Here is an 18,183-nt window from a genome sequence, read left to right as displayed (position 1 = left end):
AGCACTGATTCTTAGGAAAGTATAAGCACATCAGGGTTTTCTTTGTAGCAGGAACTCCTTTACATATTAGGCAACACCCTCCTGATGTAGCCAATCCTCCAAGAGTTTAGAGTAGGCCCTGTAAGCTCTTGAAGGATTGGCAACATGAAACGGGTGTGGCCTAATATACAAAGGAGTTCCTGCTACAAAAAAAGCCCTGAAGCACATGAACTGTGCCCAAGACCTGTACCTTGATTGCTTCAATTTTAAGGTAGGATAAAACCTACGCTCAGCTTCTGATCCTATGTACAAACCACAGTGTGTTTTACTTTTAGTACTGTGACTGCTGTATGTACAGTTCAAATAGACTAGAGCTTGAGAATATGATATACATACAGCTGCCACTTACTGATGTTCTGATGTCACAATGCTCTGCTCCTCTTCATATCACTGGTAGTTGGTAGGGAGGGGGCAAGAAAACACAATGATGCCAGCACTTGGGTAAGTTCTAAACATTATGGAGGTAAAAACTAGAAATATAGCTGTCATTTTTGACATCTTTGTTCCAGCTGAATATTGCCTCAAACAAACTCAGAACTTTGTTCTTGTCTATGACAGTCTGTCTCATTATATCCCACCCAGAGACATCACCCCCTCCCACTCTCAGAGGATTTAAAACACTGTTTGCAATGCATTTGAGGGGGAGAACTAATGTAGTCTATACAAATTATAGTTATAAGCCCCACTACATGCTTAGATCTTGCTAGGCACTATTCTGGATGGCAGCCATTATTAATTTAACATTTAACTCAAAAGAAAAGAGAGACTTCTGTTACAAAAAGCATTGTATTTTCTTAACTATGAAAACAAATGGGAGTACAAAAGTTAGACAAGGAATGTTATGACACAAGATAGTTAGAAGTTTAAAAGTATAATTCTTTGGAATGGTTTGTAGATTGTAACTTTTCATTAAAGCCAAGCAAAAAAAAAAGCACAGTCCTATAAAGACTTGAGCCATGACTTTTTAGGGCAGCACATGTGTGCCAAAAGAGGTTTAAGGCAAAGCATTTAGGATTTGTTTCCGTTTTTTGAGAGAGGACCACTACCAAGGAAATACCACAAAGCTCTTTATAATATATAGAAAAATGTATTGGAGAGTATTCATTTCCTATTTAAATACACATGGTACACTATTTTTGTAAAGCCATTTATAAATCTTTTGTTAATAGTTATAAATGCAGTTGTACATACATGGCATCCATTGAAATACAACTGTGTACCTGCTGCACAGATACTTAAGCAACTAGCATTGGTTGTTTTATAGTGATAAACATATTTAGGAGAGTATAAAGAAAGTCTATTATTAAGCAGCTCATTAACCTTAAACTTACTACAGGCAAAAAGAATGCCAAAGTTAGAGCAACTATACAAAGTTCAAGAAAGAGAATCCTACAAAACCCCCTTCTCCTAAAAGCTATTTAAATCTGTTAATACATTCATTTATTTCCCCAAACTGTGAACAGAGACTTAAATTAGGAAAGGGCAAAATGCATACAAAACTATCTCACCTGAGCTCTCCATTATGGCCTCGTTCTTTTGGAGGTGGGGAGACGGGGTGGGGGCGACATTACTTCACCACCTTATTTTTCCATTGTAAAACTGGTAACACAAAAATACCCAAGGTCCACAATTGAAAAAACTCTAGGCTGAGTCTTACTAATGACCCACAGATGCCCAGAAATGTATTTAGGACAGTTGGCAAAGCCCTTTTATTTCTTCTCTCACTCACCTTCTTCCAGGTGACATTTTACACCAGTCCAAGAGGTATAAACCCCAGTCCCTGCAAAGAATTAGGATTGCTAGCTGCAAGGTTTTGAACTGGGAATCAGTTGTTAATGCTTGGGTCCTAAGAGATCTAAGGGTTCTTTCTTGAGCCACCTCATCTTTCTTGGAAACTTCAGATCTCCTACGACCCAAGCATTGTCAACTGCCCTTGACATTGGTCAACCTTCCTCTACTCCACTGGTCATAGCTGGGGGTCAATTTCTGCTAATTTTATTAATAGCACCTGGTAATCTTTAAGGGGCATTAAGGCTTTGGGAGTGGGGGTGGAATTTACTTGCATCTTTCCCCTCCGCTCTGGACTAGATCAACTACCTAAAGCACTGCCAATTATATAATCACGATAATAACATTGTTCTTGATACAAGATTCTGGGTCATTAATACTATAACATACTTAAGTAATTTTATATAAAACGTTACACACACATACTTATGTATAAATGTCTGGGCATTTACCGCAAACTAATGCCCAATGACATGCCAAGAAAAAAAAAGTTTGCACTTACCTACAAATCCATCTTTGCCCACCAATTTAAGAGCGATTTTGTCTGCCAAAACTGAAGAATTCCCATGAGCAATATTTGCAAAGGGTCCAGCATGCACAAAAACTGGAGTACCCTGGGTAACACATGAAAAAGCCAGAAAATCAAAGTACAAAATCATCATCATACTGGGGGAGTAACATTTTGCATACTCCTCCATAGCAGCCCATTTTATCGCTTTAGATCTTTCCCACCTCATATCATTCTGCTGCACATGTAGACCAGGCTTTGCAGTAGCACAAAGATCTTTTAATAAACAGATATTTGGATTTGACAAGTAAGCCTGATAAGGTGACAGATGAGTTTCCTTTTTGTTGTTGTTTCAAAACAGTAGCAATTTAAATCCTAATCCTATTTCACAAGTATATAATTATTTCAGTGACCTCAGAGTTAGAACCTTTTCTTAAAAAGAGTTTATATTTATTTGCTGTTTAACAAGGATAGGCAAGAAGCTGTTACTCAATTCTGTTTCATAGCTGTTAAAAGCACAGGGTTGCATCCAAACCATACAGAACTTCCAATGAAATCCTTTCATGTAGTGAAGGACACATTAAGATTAAGTCCACAGGCTATAATCTCATGATATGTATCCAGTCTTGACTCTAAATGGGTGGAAAGGGGATTAAGCACATGCAGATAATGCAGCTTCAGATCTTAATTATGTTTCTAGCAAAGTCACTCTATGAAAGTCTCAATTTTCTTAGATTCTAGGTAAACATCCTCTTCAAACAACATGCTTTATAAAATACTTATGCAAATCCAAAGTGAAACCAGCACCCTGCTCAGCTTTATCTTCTGTAAAAATGTGTTTCAAATAGTGCACTCTGGCAATTTAGGTACAGTCTTGAAAAGGAACATAAAAGGTTAAGATTAATAGATAATTTAAAAAACTGACTGGACTCACCTCTAATGTCTGCATCAATGTTGGTTTAATTGCATCCTTCATCAAAACTGACAAAGCACCAGTTACTCCCTAAAATAGTCAAACAACACTTAAGTTAATCATAGCTTTAATTTTCAGGATAGTATTAGAAACAGAAAAATTTCAAGTAACCTAGTTTTGAGTAAATCTAAAACCTCAAACATGATTCTTTCTTCACAGGATGATGTTATCACTATTTCAAAATATAAGATATCTTGAATCATAGTAAACTTTGAGCGGCAATGAGAAACAAGCTTCTGAATTGCATCATGCAAAACAGCACAGATGGGAGAACTGAAAAAGTCAGAGACAGAGGTTCAAAAATTTTAGCTTTGCTTACTAACTGGACTTTATTCCTGATTCCCTCCCCTTGTACAAGCAAGGAGTTTTTCCTTTTGTATAAGGAAGCAACACAAGAAGGGTTCTCTTTTCTCTCACATCCAAGCAAGCTTTGATTCAGTGCAAGGAAGAGAAACCATCAAGAAAAGCACTTATGTTCTTCCCCAAAGCCTGGAGTGAAACAAGGTGTGTGTCTGTGGAGGGAAGCTTATTTTTCATAAATCCTCTGTGCATGGCAGAGGACTCCAGTGAGGAGCAGGGTCTTGTAATATTTCATGTAGTGCCTTTGCAGATGGAAGCAATAGCACAGGTCTCACAAGGCATCTTTTAGCAAAGCCAGGACAAAGTGAGAGTCAGATATCTCCTTCCTCCTCATTGTTTCAAGTTTTTGGCAATTTAGTGAGATCCTGAAGGAGAAGGAATTGCCACTGGAAACATGGAACCATCAAGAGCCATTCGATGGAAACGCATCTTCCCTCAGCTGGTACCTTTGTGCCCTCTGCTGGTGCTACACTGAAGACTGGATTGTGTAGCTTGTAGAGAGCTCAATGTATGACTGGTCTTGTTTTGCTGGTCTCTCAGTCCTTTCCTGTTCCTCATGGAAGGAGGTACCTGTGCAAATCCAGTCTTCTGCCCTCCTTCCACACCCATAATTCAAGCACTATTTCAGTGTAGCCAGTTTTGTGGATGACACTAAACTACAAAGGGTGGTGAAATCCAATGCTGACTAATTTAATAAAAATCTAGAAGCATTTCTCCAAACAATGAACTTCTGATGAACTCACAAGTGAGATGAAAAGCAAGTGTAAAGCAAAATGCATTGGAGCAAAACTTTATACTTTATGTGCTTACAGTGTCTGAAATGACTATGAAAGAGCTCTTAGAACATAAGAACATAAGAGAAGCCATGTTGGATCAGGCCAACGGCCCATCAAGTCCAACACTCTGTGTCACACAGTGGCAAAAATTTTTATATACACACATACACTGTGGCTAATAGCCACTGATGGACCTGTGCTCCATATTTTTATCTAAACCCCTCTTGAAGGTGGCTATACTTGTGGCCGCCACCACCTCCTGTGGCAGTGAATTCCACATGTTAATCACCCTTTGGGTGAAGAAGTACTTCCTTTTATCTGTTTTAACCTTTCTGCTCTTGAGGCTGGAGTAGGCATAAAAAGATAAAATCAAAGTTGGCAATAATTAGAAAAGAGATAAAATCTGCAGTATCAAGTACTTGCTATAAGTAAGTTTATGCTCTCTTTGGAATACTGTGTACAGTTCTGGTCACATAACCAAAAGGCTAACACCACATTGGTAAAGTCTAGAAAAGGGCTACAACAATGAAAAAGAGATTAGAATATCTTTCATAGGAGGAAAAAGCTAAAGCAAATCACAGACTTTTCAATATAGGAGAAAAAGACCCAAAAAAGAAGTTTATAAAGATAACCCCCCAGCTGCTTTGTAATACTTGAGTGAAGTCATCCAATGAAATTAATCATAAACAGAACAAAAGAAAACATATCTTTGCATAATACATACTTAATTCATTGCCACAGAATGCGGTGATGGGCATTTGTTGCAGCCCATTAGGTGCCTTTCAAAAAATTATGTTAATATATGGGGATTTGTCAATAGCTATTATCATGCTCTATATAGTTTAACTAAGCCCTGGGAAATCTGAGTTGGTGATCCACCATTTTTATTTAATTATCTTCTAAGTGCTGTTTGCATGCTTGCGTGCTGTACATGATGGATGATCACCAGCTTAGACAGCTATCCCAAATAAGTGCAATGCTCCAGTGGATACTTCTAGCTTTGAATGCCGTGACTAGTGCCTGGCAGGATATTCAACCTGCGCACGCAAAAGAAGATGGCATCTCTGCCATCTCTGCTCTTCAGCATCATCGCCACCTTTGCCATGCCTTGGCCGCCTTACTGTTGCCCGCAGGTGGAGACTGCAGAGATGGCACGAGTCTGCTGGCCTGCGCTTCCCATGGCAATACTGGATACTCCCCAAAAGCATAGATTGGTGGGAGAATTTTGTTCTGCAAGTGTGGAGCAACAAGCAATGGCTAATGCACTTCAGAATGTCATGGTCAACATTCCTTGAGATCGTGCAGGCCATTGAGCCAATCCTTGTGAGAAAGACAACAAGGATGAGATCCCCAGTGCCACTGATGAAGCGTGTTGCTGTCTGCATACAGTACTTAGCGAACGGCGCCTCGTATAGACAAGTGAGTGAGCAGTTCGGAATTGGTGAAATCTACAGCTGGTGAAATCATCTTGGAGGTGTGTCTCGCTCTTGAGGAGAAGCTGTTCCAACAGGTTGTGTGCCTTGGGGATGAAATTGGCAAGGTAAAATTTTTTTTAACAGCTCATTATAATTTCGTTGTAACGTAATAACGTCACCACAGACTGCACAGTTCACTTGTGGGTAGTGGTGGTCAAGAAAAATTAAATTAGAAATATTTAGAGAAACCAAAATAGAGATTACAAAGCTGAACATTCTGTTGATGTTTCCTTTTCTTTGATTACTGGGAGGGAGGGGGCAGGTAAACATGGCAGATGGGGAAGCAGTGCACATGTACGGTTCAGGGATGCTGTCTTAAAAGTTATTTTTTGTTTTTTCAGATAATGGATGGTTTCGGAAAACTGGGCGTGCCTCATTGTATCGTTGCCATAGACGGGACACATATTCAGATTCGTGCCACGGGGGGGGGGGGGCGGAATGAATTCGGTAATCGCAAAAATTTTTGCTCCGTGATTATCCAAGGAACAGTGGATCACACTGGTAAATTCATTGACGCAGAGGTGGGATTTAGTGGAAGATTGCATGACGCCTTTGTTTTTGTGGGCAGTAACTTGAGCACTATGATGGATGCCAGAGTGTTTGTTCCCAGAAATCCCATGATTCATCTGGGAACAGTGACCGTTCCCGCCATTGTTCTCGGGGACTGTGCATACCCCATGAGGCCATAGCTGATGACTCCTTTCTGTTCTCCTAGGGGGAATGTGCAAAGGAATTTCAAAAAGAAACACTGCATAGCAAGAAATGTTGTGGAGCATGCTTTCGGTAGACTGAAGGCACGCTGGCGCATCCTCTTAGTGCATCTACAAGTCTACATTACAAATGTTAGCTCCATAGCTATAGCCTGTGTGATACTGCACAATATCTGCGAGGAGAAGGGACATGATGTAAATTTGGACTTGATGATAGAGCAGGACACAATACTGGTGCCAGAGGAAGAGGAGACAAATTTAAGGGCCTTAAACCGAAGAAAACTTGAGGAGGGGAAGCGGGTACGGCAAGCCATTGCAGATTATATGTATGAGCACCGTACACGTTGATGTTATGCTGATATTATTTCTCTATGAACATATATTTTTCCTATCAACTACTATCGCGTTATTTTGGAAAAACGTTGTAATGAACAAATACTAACACTCCATAAGGCGTGTGGATTCACATTGCAGTCTCGTGTTACATTTTTTAAAAACTTATTTGTACCACTGTGAGAAATGTTTACCGTTTTATTGAAGAATAAATATATTACATGAATACTGCAGAAGAGGTTGCCTCATTGACAAAGTTGCTCACGGGCATCATGGTTGGTGGGAAAGCACGGTTTTGAGGGTGAGGGAAAGACCAATGAGGAACACAGCAAAAACTACGACCATATATAAAAAAGGGTTGTGGCTTCTGCTTCAGGGTACTCAGTCATTGGTCAATTCAAGAAATAAACATGTCGCGCTACCTCGCAGGAACGTTGTAATGCAATTTTTAGAAAATGTCTGCCCAGTGGAGAAGAGCTACCCAATGCAAGCGAGGCACTTTCTGGCAGAGAGAGGAGGTGGAACTCATATTGAACCTAGTGGGCGATTCAGGGCACGTAAGAGAGCTAATGGCCAGACCTCATATTGAGACCAGGAGAATATATGAAGCCATTGCTCGGAGAATGGCCAGGTGTGGCTTCAATAGGAATGCAAACCAATGTTGCTCCAAATTTAAACACATAAAGTGCGACTTCATGGCAAGCCTTGAGGCTTGGGGAGGCATTCCTAGGGAGAGCGACCAGATGCAGTTCCACTCTCGGATGATGGAGCTCTGGAATGCGGCGAGGAGACCATGGTGGGAGGATCGTCACCACTTTGGTAAGCAGTGCCAATATCTGTTCTTCATGGCACCTGGACACCAAAACTTTGAGTTCGGCTAACACAATTGTGCACATGATGGGCAATCACAATTGCAATTAACCCATAACAAGCATACTCGGTGTGCAGATTCATATGCTAACAATCAGGAACATGAAACCTTCAGTCAGATGTCAAAATTATTTTCCCTTTCAAAGTTTCACCAAGAACTAGAGCACTCAATTCAGATCACGGGTGGCCAAACCTTCTACACATGATGACCACATTAGACTTTGGTGGAGGGTGGGGGAAATGGGAATAAAGGAGGGGGAGGCATTTAAGATGGATTGTGATGGAAGGGAAGAAGGAGGGGGATGAATGCAAGGAAAGAAGGAAAAATGAAAGAAAGAAAGAAAGAAAGAAAGAAAGAAAGAAAGAAAGAAAGAAAGAAAGAAAGAAAGAAAGAAAGAAAGAAAGAGAACTAAAGAAGGGAGTAAGGAAGATTGAAAGAAAAATAGAAATAAAAGATTAGATAAAAAGCAAAAAATAAAGGAAGGAAGGGAGTAAGGTGGGAACGGAGGGAGGAAGGATGGAAAGAGGGAAGTGGGGAAAGAAAGGAGGGAGGGAGGGTAAGAAATGGGGGAGGGAGGGAGGGGAATGAACGGAATGTAATACTGAAAGCATTATCCTAGGCACCTTTCGCCATCCTTTCATGGTGCTTGGTATCTTTAATTTGAAAGAAGAGTGATGGAAGGATTGCTAACATGTGAGTTGATTTGAATGCAGTGACATTTTAAGCAACACAATGATAGTTAAATCAGGCAAATGCAGAGATGGTTCCTGAGGCCATGGATGACTGCCCACAAATTTCAAAGGTAGCCTCACTTGATGAGTGGGGGAACAGAAAGCCATGCGCACAAAACCATAGAATCAAACATATCAGTGGTTTTTTATATGGGTAATATGGGTGGCATTAGCGATGTTGCAATCCATGAGCAGCTGCATCGCTTATGATTACTTAGGAATGCACCCAACTACCCTCACCTCCCCTACCCCAGTGTGTACTTTAGGCCAGACAATATTTGTGACATGCATCTGACAATTAAGAAAGGTTGCTGTCAATATTATTTTCAGATCTTGGGCACTGCTTTAATTATCAGTTCTCCTTCATTCACAATGGATACCATCAGGGAGCAGCCGGTGCGACAGCACAGGCAAAGGCGACAATTGGAGCAGGATGAAGAACCTCCTGAGCCACCACGGCCAATAGAGGATGTTCCTGAGCCACAGGATGAGGAAGAGGAGCAGGAGGAGGAGCGGGAGGAGGAATGCGACGTCAGGCCACCACCTCCGTCAATGCCCGTCTCAGGTACTGCAGAATGAATTTTGAAGATATTACAACCCGTGGCAGCTTAAGCATGGAAATGAAATCAGTTTGATTGCATTACATTACAACAACTGTCAATGTGGATTAAGCCTAAAAAGTTATGTGCGCTCCTTGTTTTTTCAGAGCATGCATCCAGATATACTCCGAGGGGGGGGGGGTGGCATAGACATGCTGATTGCTACTGCGGCTGCCACCTCTGGATCTCTAAAAGAATCTGAGAGGCCAGATGATGAACCAGGTATGATAATTATTCATTCAGTGATCTATGACACTGCTTTGCCTGTGCCACATGTCAGACCTGTGTTGTACTTTACAAAACTCCAAGCATTCTTCATTGTAGGGCCCTCTGGACTGCAGCACAGGTTGCTGCTGGAGCGTCTGATAACACTGTCCTCTCTGCTTTAAGCAGAATGGAACAGAGGTTCCAGTCCTCCTACAACGCGAGGCCACAGTACATGAAATGAGAGCGGTTAAGCTCTCAGCAAGATCAATGGCTGTCACTCACCATTTTCTATTTTTATTCCTGTCAAGCATGAGATTTCAAAATAACCAGTCCTTGGATTTTAAAACAAAGTTAGGTTTATTGATAATCCATGTGGCTCATTCGAGCTTAAGATTGGAACTGATACTTTGTAGCACTAGAATACATGCTTTAAAATGGCACATCAAAGGTTCTATAAACAATTCTACATTCACGTGTGAAATTCACACGCTGGGCTCCTTATCTATATTGCGACTAGCACATCCTGGGTTCAGGCCTGGCTGGGCCTGGGAACAAGTCCCAGGAGATCTTATCTTCAAAGAGGACATTCCTGCATCTGTTAGTAAAAGTGAAAGAAGAAAAGTGGGGGCTGCTACTTTGATGTGCCCACATTTAATTCTGGGTAACAATTCTAAAATCTGGCTTCTATAATATAAAATGAGTATACAATGCTTGACAATTCCTTGCAGTGAACACGCTACATCAACATCTGGACAGCGTTGAACAGAGGCGGCAGCAGATGGAGAGACAGTTGGAGAGGGAGTTGGCAGCACTCAGGGAGACTATTGCAGAGTGGGTGGATGGTGGGCAGGGGGAATATAACAAGTCTCATAAAAGAATGCTTTGCAGCATGTTAAATGTTGTTATGTAAATAAAAAGTTTTCTATTGTTTATGAACTAACAACTTCTCTTCACTGCGAAGTTTTAATGCATGCATGCATGCAATAAGTTTTTAATGTGCATCAAACAAAAAGGAAAATAACCAACATAAAACATTTAAGCCAAACAAGAAGCATAAAAACAACACAATCAGAAGCTTGGGAACAATGTTTCCTGGCTGAAGGATATGTTAAGCACACTATGGCTTCACAAATTAGGTTAGGGCTCAAATAGCACTCTCTCCCTGCCAATGCATGCACGGTTTTTTTAAATATATTTAAAAGTTTTATTGCTTTAAACTACAAAAAAGAAGCATTGCAGAAGATACATAAAAAGAGGGAAAAGGGGCCTTGACAGAATGGGGAAAACAGAAACCACTACAAATATATCAATTGTAATTCCACCTTCCAATAAAATGCTCAGATCATTCTACCTACAAGTATAAAAATCTCTTTAAATATTACCTTCCTTTCTTCTTTTACCAGAATAAAAAAAGAGTATTTTTTAATAAACTAGTAAAGCAATGTAAATCTAAACAGTTCTTCTTAAACACAAATTAAATATAACCAGTCTCAAGACTGTCTCAACGTCAAATTTATCTAATTTAACTCACGCCTATAATAAGCACAAAGTAAGTTACTGATTTATCAAAATTCTTATTAAAAGAAGCACATAAAATCATTTATTTGTCCATAGCAAATTACATAAGATACATAAAATACAACTGAATATTTTATCTATCTCCTTCTAAACTACATTCATTACTTTTTCAAGATCTCCCTTATTCTTTTAACATCTGTTCATTATTAATGGTTACATGTTTGTTTATTCATCAGGAAAGGGAAACCCCCCCCCCCCCCCAGATTCCAGGGTCCTTCCCAAAGATTAAAAACTTTTAAGTTCCTTTGATTTCTGCACCCAAATTGTATCTGAGGCAGCCCATTTAATCATAATTTGTCGTTTGGTATCACATTTCATTTCTTAGTCAGAGTTCCTTGTTCAGCCATTCACCAAAGCAGAAGAAAAAAATCCAAAATCCTTTTTTTGAATGGGCTTCCAAATCCAGATTTGTTGATTGGAGTGCAGTTTTTCTCTTCTCAACATGGCCTGCCCCTTCAACCACAGGGTGAAGAATTCATCGCCATTTTTCCCTCTCCACTTGATTTTACTGCAGTTTAATTTCCTGTCTAGTTTTGAAAGTGCGTCAGAAGAGACCATCTTGCTTTTCCTTTGTTTGCTTCGCAAAATATCAGTTTCCCCTTCTACATTCACTGCCATCAATACATTCTCTTTAGTACTGGACCACAGCAGATTTACCGTTTCATTAGCTGTTGAATCTTCCCTCAGATCATTAGCTGTCAGCATAAAATAATCTCTAAGGAGCTGCATAAATGAGATAAGATCTTCCTTCAGAAAGCTGAGATTTGCGCAAATATCTTTTCCATGTGCCATTTCATTAAACGGTGCCATATCAAAACTCAGTCTCTTAAATCAGATTGTACATTTGCTTCAAGTTCCTGTTAGTCCCTGTTCTACAACAGCTTCAACTAAAGTTTCAGAAACCATTCTTTCAAATACAGTCAGGCAATAGAGACAACTCTTTACTGTATATCTCCTTTGTGTTCAGATCGTATTGCAAATTCTTGGTAATCTCTTTGATATATATATCTAATTATAGTCTGGGTCAGTTTTGATGATTATATTCAATCCAATTTAAGTAGTTAAGACTGCTCGTAGTGTTTCGAGGCCTTTTGAGCTGATCTTTTGAGCTAGTCTTTTGTTGTTATGCAGAGTGACCCATTGGGGAGTAGAATTGGAAAAAACACCTCCTTGTTAAGTAGAGTCGTCGCTTTAGAAGTGGAAAAATGCTGCTTTAAAGATGTACTGGGGAAAATGAAAGCATTGGGAGTTCTTCTTTTACTGCTGATATGCCAGCTTTCACGGCCGCGGAGCTTCAGGATGCACAGAGAGCATAGAGGGCAGCTGCCGCTGGCCTCCCCCCCTCTGAAAAAGTCCCATGCCGAAGAAAAAGCCCTCCAGGCTTTTCCTATGGGGACATCACTTCTGTGACACCCCTCCAACAGCCAGACTTAGAGTTGCTGTGGAGAGACGATCTGCAGGCAACTCTGAAGCCAAGATGACGGATCCCGGAAGTCTGCATGCATGTTTTTTACCCCTGCCACCAGCATGGGTCCTGGCACCTGCCGGTTCATCATTGCCGAGGATGCTTTGGCTCTGTGGCAGGGTATCCGGTGCCAGTACAGGGTAATCTATGTCTGACGGCAACCCTCCACATTGGCGCTTGTTAGCACACCAAGCATCAGGTTTCTCTGCACTGCCAGATGCGGAAGAACAAGCATATGTTTTTTCCTTGTTTGCGGTTCGGGGTGTTATACCTGCAAAGATCTCTCTCAAGTGACGTAGGGCACCCACAGCGGACGTAATTGCATCAATGTTCTTCTGCATGGAATCTCCCAGAGACTTCCTGTCATGTTCCACCTCTGCTAGCAGTCTGTGAATTTTCTTTCATCCATCTGCATCTTCCGCTCCTCCATCTCCACCCATCTGTCCATGCGCTTGATTGCCTCCGTATGGTCTTTTTCCCCCTGCTCCATCATCTTCTCTGCAACAACGTTAAGCATGGCGACACATCACTGCCGGGCATTATCATTCTCCTCCCTGTCCTCCTTGCCAGTATCTGCCCCATCCGTGGCCTCATCCTGAACTGCCACTTCACCTAAATTGGTTTAGAGACAAAAAAAAGCCAACATGGATTTTAGGTCAGGGGATTAAACAGCTGATTAAACAGGGTGGGGTTTATAAATTAAATGAACTAGGAAATAATGAAGGATGTGTCAGTCTTCAAGAAAAAGTCAAGGTGCTCATCCCTTGGAATGCCCATATACACATACAGAAAGCACACCCCAGCATGGGGTCTCAACTTAAATCGCAGCATAATTTTTTGGACCAGCACATGATAAAAAAAATATGGAAATCACAAACCTTCTTCCACATTTTCACGCTCTTTTGTTTGGAACACATCTTTTCCATCGCTGTTCTCTGGCGCTGCTTCAGATAATGCTGCGCTCCCACTATTGATGATCAGGTAGGTATATTAAATCGGATCATAAGAATTGGTCCTTTCATTGCATGGTGCATATAACATTTACCGGTACTTAAAATAATAATGTAGAATAATATTGCATAGTATCAGTGTCGCTGCTTGGCTATGGCTATTAGTTGAATAATAATGGTCCTAAAGAAAAGTTATTCAAGCAGCATGCTTGCGCAAAAATTTAATATCAGCATCTCATACAGTAGTTCTGTTGCTCACTGAACTGAAAAGCTTAGAGGGAATGGTGGAAAGCACCTCTTAGCTCAGATGAACATGCAAATCATTCATGCATAACCTATTTTGATTGCGTTGTTATGTTACAATGAAAAAATGACACTTTAAATTTTTAAAACAACAGCCATGCCGAATAATTCCCCGCCACACTCACCTGCTCTGCGATCCCCGCCTGAGGATGCATCTCCAGAAAATGGAAACTCCTCATCATCAGGCAGACTTGGACCAGGATTGGGGGAGGATGCACTGATGTCTTCGGGATTAATCATGAATAGGTCTTGCGTTAATGCTTCCTCAGAGTCCGGGGTCGGCAAATTCTCCTTGTTTTGTTCTCGCCTCACAAGCATCATTTTACTAGCCCTCTTCACGTTAGGTGCTTTCATACCTCTGTCTTTGCTTAGCATGCGGTCTAGAGTCTTGAAATGGGGATAAGAACGAGGGGAGGCACCAGACTTTGCGTTATCGCTCACAACTAAACAGTACTGCTGACGCAAAGCCTTTGTCTTCGTCCTGCACTCAGTGGCAGACTGCTTGTGTTCCTGGGCATGCATTTGTTTGGAGATCCACTCAAATAGATCTATATTTTTGTGACATGCAAACAGCGCATTCTGTACCTTGTCCTCTCCCCAGATTGCAAGCAGGTCTACGGTCTCTCGCTCCTTCCAAGAAATGCCCCGAACTCCAGAATGTTTGCCACCTGACGCCATCGCCAAGCTTGACAATGGCTTCTGATCAACCACTGAGTACTCCAAACCGAATGGAGGACAGCAGAGCAGTGATCTTTCTTCTTCCCACAATGCAATTGCAAGCCTTCCATTCTTTTTTCCTGCCAGACCATATGTAGGATCCGATTGGCCAGTGTGTGTGATGTTACACACTTATTGGCTGGCTTGGAAAAGAGAGGCACTGGATTTTCGTATGTGATCTTAAGATCTCGCGTGCCCTTAAATTGCGCTGAGGCCACTGCCATTAATCTGCCCCCTGGTCTATTGTCTAAAGCAGGAAATGGTGGATTGGTCTCAGTGGTTTAGCAACACACACTTGGGATGCTAAGCACACAGTTTTCGGTTAAAAGCTATAACAAATTAAAAACAGATGCCTGAAGGGGGGTGGATATCAAAAATATTTTCCCCAGCACATCAACGAAGGGCTATAAACATAATCAAATTTCCATCTGAGGCCATATGGTGTAGGGGGGGGGGGATTGATAAAGGTGGCGATTGCACATCTTAAAAGTAGTTCACGTAACATCACTATTTATTTTGTTGCGTTGTAACAATATTATTGGCAAAAAAAAAATTATAATAGTACGGAATGATTTCAGTTGGAGGGGGGAAGAAATTTGTGAACGAACAAGTGGCATGACGGAGTACTTCCCGGATAATGGAGGGCAGCATTAATCACGCCTGTAATCACAATGCAATGACACATTATCAAAATCATGTGGCATACCATAAAGAGTACGGGTGGGTGAAAGTAAGGGATTTATTCAGTAAAAGATGAAAATCGCGTTACATCGTTATATGTTGGAGCATTGTAACACGAAAACTGCTTTGTTTTTAAAAAAATTAATTCAGTTCAGTTCGCTTTATTACAGTCCATGACCAAATTTTTTTATCTGATAATTGCGGATAATTTTCAAAGGGAGTATAATTAAGGAAGTGTGATGTAATAACTGGGCGGAATCTTGGGCATGGAATTATGTGGGTGTGTACTACTGACGCATAAGTTTGACAGCACATTGCCATGAGTTCCGCACATAAATCTCAAGCCTTGAACCCACATAAAAAATAAACCTCGCAAAATGACGATCTCCTAAACGCGGGGTGACACCGCTTTGGAGGTGGGTCAAACTTCCGCCCCAGGTCAAGGTATGCGGAAACCAACTTCTGCCCCGGGGGCAACACAGCGCCGGAGCAGGAGCAAAGGCTAATGTGGAATCAGCCTGTGAATAACTAGTACACAGCTGTAATCAGAATAGCAAAGCCCTACAAATGGCAGCACTAGATATGTTATTAATAAATACACTGTGGTCATCTTCAAGAATTTCTTCCCATGGTAAGACAGCAAGAGCAGCAGACTCTACTCTGGAGAACTGGTTTGATTCACCAATCCACTACATGAAGCCTTCTGGGTGGCCTTGGGCCAGTTTCAGCTTTCCTAGAACTTGCTCAACCTTGCCTACCTCACAAAGTGACTGTTATGGAAAGAGAAAGGGAAAGTGATTGCAACTGTTTTGAGACACCTGAGGGTAGAGAACAGTGGAGGTATAAAAACCAACCTTCTTTGACTTGTGTAATGCACTCTCTAGAACCAGCGCTATTTCTCATATGAAATTCAGATTCATGGACAGATGGAGGGTAATAAATTGTGCTTTGCAAGGTTAAAAACTGGATGCAGTTTGTCATTTAACTTTGACAATGGCTTTGGCTCCAGTTTATGGCTCAGAAGTCCAGATGGGATTTTTAGTTTGATACCTGCTTTCTTTAGTATGGAATAAGAAATCTACTATCAAACAACAGGATATGGGCTATCACTTCATTCCATGTGGAATAAAGATGGGTCTTTGATAATTCTAGGATCCTAATAAAATTAGCACAAAACGACTTACTCTAGGGTTTCAAGGGAATATCCTGACCTGTATAATATTGGAAAAATGAGCATTTTACCATAAAGGCAAAGGTACTTTAATATTTTTAACAGACTTGCATAGTAACCTGAGAAGCTTCTAAGCTAAACATAGTTACATATTTATATTCCCTAGAACTTCTGAAATAGAAATCTTGTGTATGCCAGTTTAATTTGCAAAGGAGATGGCATCTGTCCATCAAATATTTTGCTATAATTCTGCAGTCAAACTGCAATCTCATCTTCAGAAGTCTGCTCAATGAACACCATATTTTGGCAGCAAATTCTGAAGGTTGAATTTTTAAATCTATTATGGAGGCTGGGTTTTTAAATCAATTATACTCATGAAGGGAGCCTCTTAGTTTATGAAATATTCAAGTTATCTTTTCTTCTCTGCCTCCTCCCACTTCCAACTCTTCCAGCATCTGGTTTTCATTTGCTAATGTGTATTTTAGATTTTATTACACTACACTGAATATGTGGTATAGCACCCTGAAATTAAGAGCAATTGCATATTAGCAGGGTTTATTAAACCTCATTCACATCTGAAATAATTGAAAGAGAGAAGGAATTAGTGGTTTAGCCTGAACATTAAATAATGAGTTGAAGACTACTTAAATTACTACATTGTTTTAATGTACAGAAAATTAGAAAAAAGTGTGGGTTTTGAACATGAACTTAAGAATTTATGGAAACATACAATTAAAGAGTGACAGATGGGTCAGATGGGTGGGAGTATACCAGCAAAATAAGATGCGAGTTCAACAAAATGTATCCCAGCATAAACTTTTGTGAGTCAGATCTCAATTCAAGCATCTAATGAAGTATATTCTGGCTCATGAAAACTTATGCGGGAATAAAATTCACAGGTGCCACTGGACCCGTTTCATTTCTGAGGCTTCAAGTTTTGTTCTGAAAAAAATATTTATGGGTATCTTCCTTTCTAATAATGTAGTTTTTAAATTGTTTATATATGTTTTATTCTTTTATAATTGTAATTTGCACTGTTTTTACTATGATTATTAGCCGCCCAGAGTCTGCTCATGGAGTGGGTGGCATATAAATCTAAAGTAAATAAAATAAAATAAATTTCTGTTAAGTGGAAGAATTCCTCCCCCCCCCCCACTAGATCAAAGAGTCTCTCTCACACAGGAATTTATCCATATAGGCTAATGTTTTCCATACTTCTTTCACAACATATTCTGGGCCCAACACCACACTAACTACCTGTCTCTTAGACAATGCACTGTCTTTAAAATGTAGAGCAGAATAAGGCAACAGGGGGGGGGGGAGAGAGAGAAATACCATTTGAATGTAGCAGGAACTCTTCTCAGATTAGGTAGGAATTATGCAGGAGTGGTCATTTCCGTAAGTGCAATGTGAGTCAATGAAAAATGATTGCTGAAAGGCATTTCAACAAAATGGTGTCTTATCTGGCCTCAGCTTCTCCTGAAACTCTGCCCTGAACGTTATGAAACCCTGCCCTGCCCTGAGGTGTTCTGAAACCCTGTCCAAGAGGTTTATTACAGTGCTTGAGAACAACAGATGTCGGACAATAGGAAATTCTAATAAAAACAGTCTCTAATTAATTAGAAATTTCAACCGCTCTTCTCAGTTGATTCTAGATTATTTAGCTTACACTCAAAAAAGAGACGTGCTTAAGGGGTCGCCTCATCTGGTACAGAACTCTGTACCCATTAAGATGTCACTTTTAGTGTTAGACCCTTCTTGCCAAGAAGCATGGTTGGTATCCATGAAATGACAGCCATTTTCAGTAATAGTGCCATACTTGTGGAACAGAATGGCAGAAGAGCAATTATGTTTTTATTGTATGGAATCTGCATGAAGTTGTGAGCTGCTCTGAGATTCAGGGGACTAACAAAGAAATATTTTGAAACAAAATAAACTCTATTGCAAA

The 18,183-nt window shown here is 40.5% G+C and overlaps 1 protein-coding gene across 2 annotated transcripts in view; it reads right to left on the bottom strand.

Annotated features, from left to right (window-relative positions):
- Positions 1-18,183, bottom strand: part of MTHFD1L (methylenetetrahydrofolate dehydrogenase (NADP+ dependent) 1 like) — a 269,374-nt gene that overhangs the window by 161,321 nt on the left and 89,870 nt on the right. For both annotated transcript variants that reach the window (XM_060240830.1, XM_060240823.1), the window contains exons 19-20: positions 3,270-3,338; positions 2,330-2,441 (exon numbers count right to left, since the gene is read on the bottom strand). In XM_060240830.1, the coding sequence (XP_060096813.1) occupies positions 2,330-2,441; positions 3,270-3,338 (181 nt within the window). The remainder of the gene's footprint in view (positions 1-2,329; positions 2,442-3,269; positions 3,339-18,183) is intronic.

Source organism: Heteronotia binoei, chromosome 1, assembly GCF_032191835.1.
Source record: "Heteronotia binoei isolate CCM8104 ecotype False Entrance Well chromosome 1, APGP_CSIRO_Hbin_v1, whole genome shotgun sequence".
NCBI classification, from domain to species: Eukaryota; Metazoa; Chordata; class Lepidosauria; order Squamata; family Gekkonidae; genus Heteronotia; species Heteronotia binoei.
The sequence above is the reverse complement of the archived record's forward strand: the minus strand, read 5'-3'. Positions and strand labels throughout refer to the sequence as shown.